The sequence below is a fragment of the Chenopodium quinoa genome, unplaced genomic scaffold (assembly GCF_001683475.1).
Source record: "Chenopodium quinoa cultivar QQ74 unplaced genomic scaffold, ASM168347v1, whole genome shotgun sequence".
Classification (NCBI taxonomy): Eukaryota; Viridiplantae; Streptophyta; class Magnoliopsida; order Caryophyllales; family Amaranthaceae; genus Chenopodium; species Chenopodium quinoa.
The window spans coordinates 7,212,255-7,216,885 of record NW_018743920.1 but is presented as its reverse complement, the minus strand read 5'-3'; the positions used below and the strand labels follow the sequence as shown (position 1 = coordinate 7,216,885).

The window sequence follows — 4,631 nt, the reverse complement described above, 5'->3', positions numbered from 1 at the left end:
CATCTAATTATGTATCAATGCATTTCCTAATTTATGGGTGTGACTCTACAATGACACTAGTTATAAATAACATCTCATTTTTTGATAATAAAAGTATCAATAATATAAAGGTAATTGAGAGACTGTGTATCTTACAAATACTATGTAAAAAATAGTTGAGCTTCCAGAGTCCTACTTCGTATATTTTTATTTTTTTGGTGTTTAGAAAGCAACAAAGACGAGCGATGAAAATTGATCTCAAGATTCCTTGAAATCGGGAGAGAAATTCTAACCATTTGAGGTATCCCTTAATCCCTCGAAGCAATATTAGTGCATAGTAATCATTTTTACACAATAATTTATCCTTTGTACCTTTTACTCCATATTCCATAATGATGACACTCAACTATATATCTATGCACAGATTGCACACCCTTCAACTTCAAGTTTGCCTTTCGAAAATACTTGCATATACTTAAATCGAAGGACCAAAAAAAAAACTAAATAAAATTTGACTAGTGAAAAGATTTGCATCTCACGAATGAAATTAAACACCACTAACACGAATTAAGTAACAAAAAAAATCCCTTCAATCACGGGTTGCTCAAGGCGTCCAGTACTACAAGTCAAAATCAATATTCAACTTGTGGAATAGTATTATAGTGTAGTGTTCTTTCAACTAATAACCAAGTACAAATTACAAAATATCACAAAACTAGAGCTATCAAACAAATTGCAAGTTGCCATACGAAAAATCAACCCACGCTACTAAGCATTAACCAAAAGCAAAGTCCAAAACAAAAGCAGAAAATTAAAAGACAATTCTGTTATAGAGCATATAGTTCCCATGTTCCAAAACTCTTTTTTTATTATTTATTCAATTCCTCTTTTTTATTATACAACTTCATAATTAATTAACATTGTTTCTGATTAGTAGAATATTATGTCATTACATATAGTATCCTATGAACAAAAACAGAAGAAAATCTAGTTACATGTTCACTATTGAACATATACGATGTCTAAATGAAAAGGTTTATGTGCATTAAAAATTGGCCCTCTTTTAACTCTGAGGCTAGAGTTTTTTCGAACACTAACCATTGCTATCTTTATGTCACACGTTCAAATCCCAACTTTTTCACCATGTGCAAATTGTTCACCCGCATTTTCTCTCTTCTTCCTCTCAATTCTTCCAACAACTTAACACCAACTTTTGTCACCCTAAATGAACATTAGGTACCCAATGGAGGAATTCCAATTATGTCTATGAATGGTGGGCGCCTGGGCGGTGGCATCACCTATACTGTCGCCTACTACTTCTACAATGTGGCCGTATAAACCCAACACGGTCCGCTCTAGAAGCTTCCGAAAGATGTTCCTTATGTGCTGAATGTAAATCCACACATCGTGTTGGGCCTATACCACTTACTATTACTAATTTACTACTCCCTCGTTTTTTAGTTTTCCAAGTTCAACCCAATCGTTATTGTATCTCCTGTATTCTACTCGTCGAGGGTTTCATCATCGAGAGGAAAACACGTGTCCTCACCGCCCGTGTTCCACAGGAAACTGGCATAACTACCAGCATAGAAAGAGTTACCAGGATCAGCAGAAATAGCCTCTAAGAAGGTCTCTTCAGCAGCCCATAAGTCGTTCCTTACTTGCCACAAGAAATGTGCATATCTGTTATGTGCATCGGCATCTTTTGGCTCCACCTTAGTAGCTCTTTTGAAGTATTCCTCAGCTCTGTTACAAACAAACACCAAAAATGTGCACCTTTTGTTATTACTAGTTCAATTTAGTACTGTACAGATTTTGTTGCAAATATTTAAATAAGAAATCAGAATACTTTTATGTCCACATTCATTCAAATTTAACCTTTATCATTCATACATACCATAATAAAGTTGAGGGTTTTTCAGCCATATATAGTATGCGACAAATTATTTCTATATAAAAAACTTAGGTACAAAATTCAAACACTTTTACATTCATCAATACAATCATCACACCCAAGTAATGAATTACCATGATTAATCACGTCAATTCACACAAAAACCTCACAATTAGCTGAGGTTTTAACTTTTGACATTGTTCTACTAGACATGAAATTTCCACTAATCTACGGTGCTGTGTGTACAAAAACTATCATCGAATTTGACTAACACAAACAGACTAATCAGAACATATCTAAATCAAGAAATAGTAAATCAAATCCTAACACATCCAAACATATTAGAGGGATTAGAGCTTTACCTGTCAAAGTCATGAACAACGAGATAGAGAAACTGAGCATAATTAGCCAAGATCAAAGCATTAGTAGGGTCTTGAGCAACAATACTCTGATAATGAAGCTCTGTTTTGAAGTAATCAACATAATCATCAGCTTCGATTTTCGCCGTCACCGGGGAAACAAACATCTGCATAGTCTCATTATCAAGAGATTCATCTCTCAATTCACTCTGCATTCTAGAAGCTTCATCAACAATCCTATTCCAAGTCTCAAACTCTTCATCCTCGTTCCGCCGCGTGTCCTCCTGCGTACTCACGGAGGACACGCCATCAGGGACAAACGGACGGTGTACAATCCCCGAATTGTTATTCATCGAACTATCACCGTCCATCCCACTCCCTACCGGCCTCACGGTATTCCCACCACCATTGTTCCCGCCAACCGCCGTCGTCTTAGAAGACGAGCTCACTGTAAAACTCTTCGTCGCAGCACCGTCAAACTCAAATCGACTACCGCCGCCGCTGAATTCTCTCTCCTCCACGGTGGCAACCGGAGGAGAAACAGCAAAGGCGGCGGAGGTAGACATAGAGTGAACAGTAAAATTTGCCAGTAATATCATAACATACACCATTAAAGTAGGAGTATGAGAGAACACTTGTTGAAAAAGCCATACAAATGAAGCATGCATTTCACTCTGAACTCTTCCTAAAATACCTTGTAAATCTTCAAAATACAAAATCTCTCTCATCTGAAGAGTATAACTATGAAGCTCTCTGATTATAAACACCATTGATGAAAACGCTGTTTTTACCGAACAATAAGCTGATTCTCCAGCTTGTATCAAACTATCCTCCAATTGTTTCTTCTTCCTCTTAATCATCCGAAGAGATAGAGGTAGATCTAAGCTTTTCGCCTTCATTTCGACACTTTGGATCTCCATTAATGGCGATTTTAACAACGATTTTTCGTCATCTTCTTCATCATCGTTGCTATCGTTTAAATTAAAATTAGTTTGAGATTCGACGAAATTTTCGTCGGAAATTTGAAAACTATAGGTTAACTCCTGGATTTTCCGGGAGAAATCTTCGTCGGAAAATGTATCGAAGTTCGCGCTACAAGCTCGACGAATAGTAGGAAGAGATGAAGGCCTCTGTTTTGGTTTGAACTCGAAAGAACGTATTCTGTATATCTTTGAAGAAGACGACGTCGTTCCGAGAAAGGTAGATCGGAAAAGCAAAACGGCGTCGTTTGATGATGTTAATTTCTTCGGTGAATGTGGAAAATGCAGATACGGCGTCGCCACCGCCATTTCCGCCGTAAATTTTCTCTTTCCTCCAATAACAATATTAATCAAACTGATTAGAAAAAATAAAAAAAAAAACTTCAAAATCAAATAAATTTGAGAAAGAAAATTCGGAATAACATACAAAATCAAAGAGTAAGATTATTAATAATAATTTTGATAAAAATTTAAAAAATTATGCTGGCACTTTAATCATTAGTTAAGCCAGGAAAATCGGATCGGAAAACGCAGTTCAATGCGGTTCACAAATCGAAAATATAATTAAATTATGAGATTAAAATATAGATTTGAATTGTTTGAAATTAATAGTATGTTATGTGATTTTAGAGGAGAGAAAAAAAAAATGGAAAGTCGGCGAAAAGGTAAAAGTCGGTGAGAATTTTCCGGTGAGAGAGTGAAGCAGAGAGAAAGGGAAGAGAGAGAAAGGATCTTTCTCTTTTTAATTTAATTTTTATTTATGAACACTTTGGAGTGAGAGAGGAATCTTTGGGTGATATTTATAGGGGTATATGAAACAATACAGACGAATTTAATAAAAAAAATCTTTGAAGAATAAAATATAAAGGGGAATGAATTACTAAATTAATTACGCAAGTAAAAAACGAAATAAAGGACAAAGAGTTGTCTACGGAGTACGTAGAAGGATTAGTATTAGGTTGTATACTCCGTATTTTGATAACGACCATACCGTACAGCATAGGCAAACTGGTAAAGTGTATGGGTGTATTTTTGTAATTTTTTTTTTTTTTTTTTTTTGTAGTAAGAACGATTCTAATGTTCTACATAAGTGAAGAATTAACCATGTTAACGTTGCATATGGCTTTGATTCTCTGTTGTTGAAGTCTGATTCCGCAATCTAGTGTGATTTCCACTTCAATTTGGTTTTGTTTATTAGCTAAAGCATGGGAAATAAACATGTCCAACGTGAATTAGTTTTCTACTGTTTTTGCTTGATCCTAATCTCTTTTTTTGCAAAACGATTGTTTCTTTTCCTGTTTTGGGAGAGATTGAGATGATCTTATATAATCACAACCATAAATTGTAACTCTCCTAAATTAGGAATGGTCATTGGCCTTTTTGTCATAATGTCAACATGCAAGAAGAACTTAATTACAC

At 35.3% G+C, this 4,631-nt stretch overlaps 1 protein-coding gene across 1 annotated transcript; it reads right to left on the bottom strand.

Annotated features, from left to right (window-relative positions):
- Nucleotides 1-809: 809 nt before the first annotated feature.
- Nucleotides 810-4,004, bottom strand: LOC110688289. The gene is made up of 2 exons (XM_021865020.1): nucleotides 2,236-4,004; nucleotides 810-1,725 (listed from the first exon to the last, which is right to left on the bottom strand). Exons 1-2 carry the CDS (start codon nucleotides 3,519-3,521, stop codon nucleotides 1,482-1,484), a joined length of 1,530 nt encoding a protein of 509 aa, XP_021720712.1. The 5' UTR covers nucleotides 3,522-4,004; the 3' UTR covers nucleotides 810-1,481.
- Nucleotides 4,005-4,631: the final 627 nt, after the last annotated feature.

Bases quoted from the DNA above. Each gene is read 5' to 3' on its own strand.
- LOC110688289 (XM_021865020.1), bottom strand. From the start codon at position 3,521: ATGGCGGTGGCGACGCCGTATCTGCATTTTCCACATTCACCGAAGAAA. The intron at 1,726-2,235 runs GTAAAGCTCTAA...TGTTTGTAACAG, and splicing joins GTTGTTCATGACTTTGACAG to AGCTGAGGAATACTTCAAAA.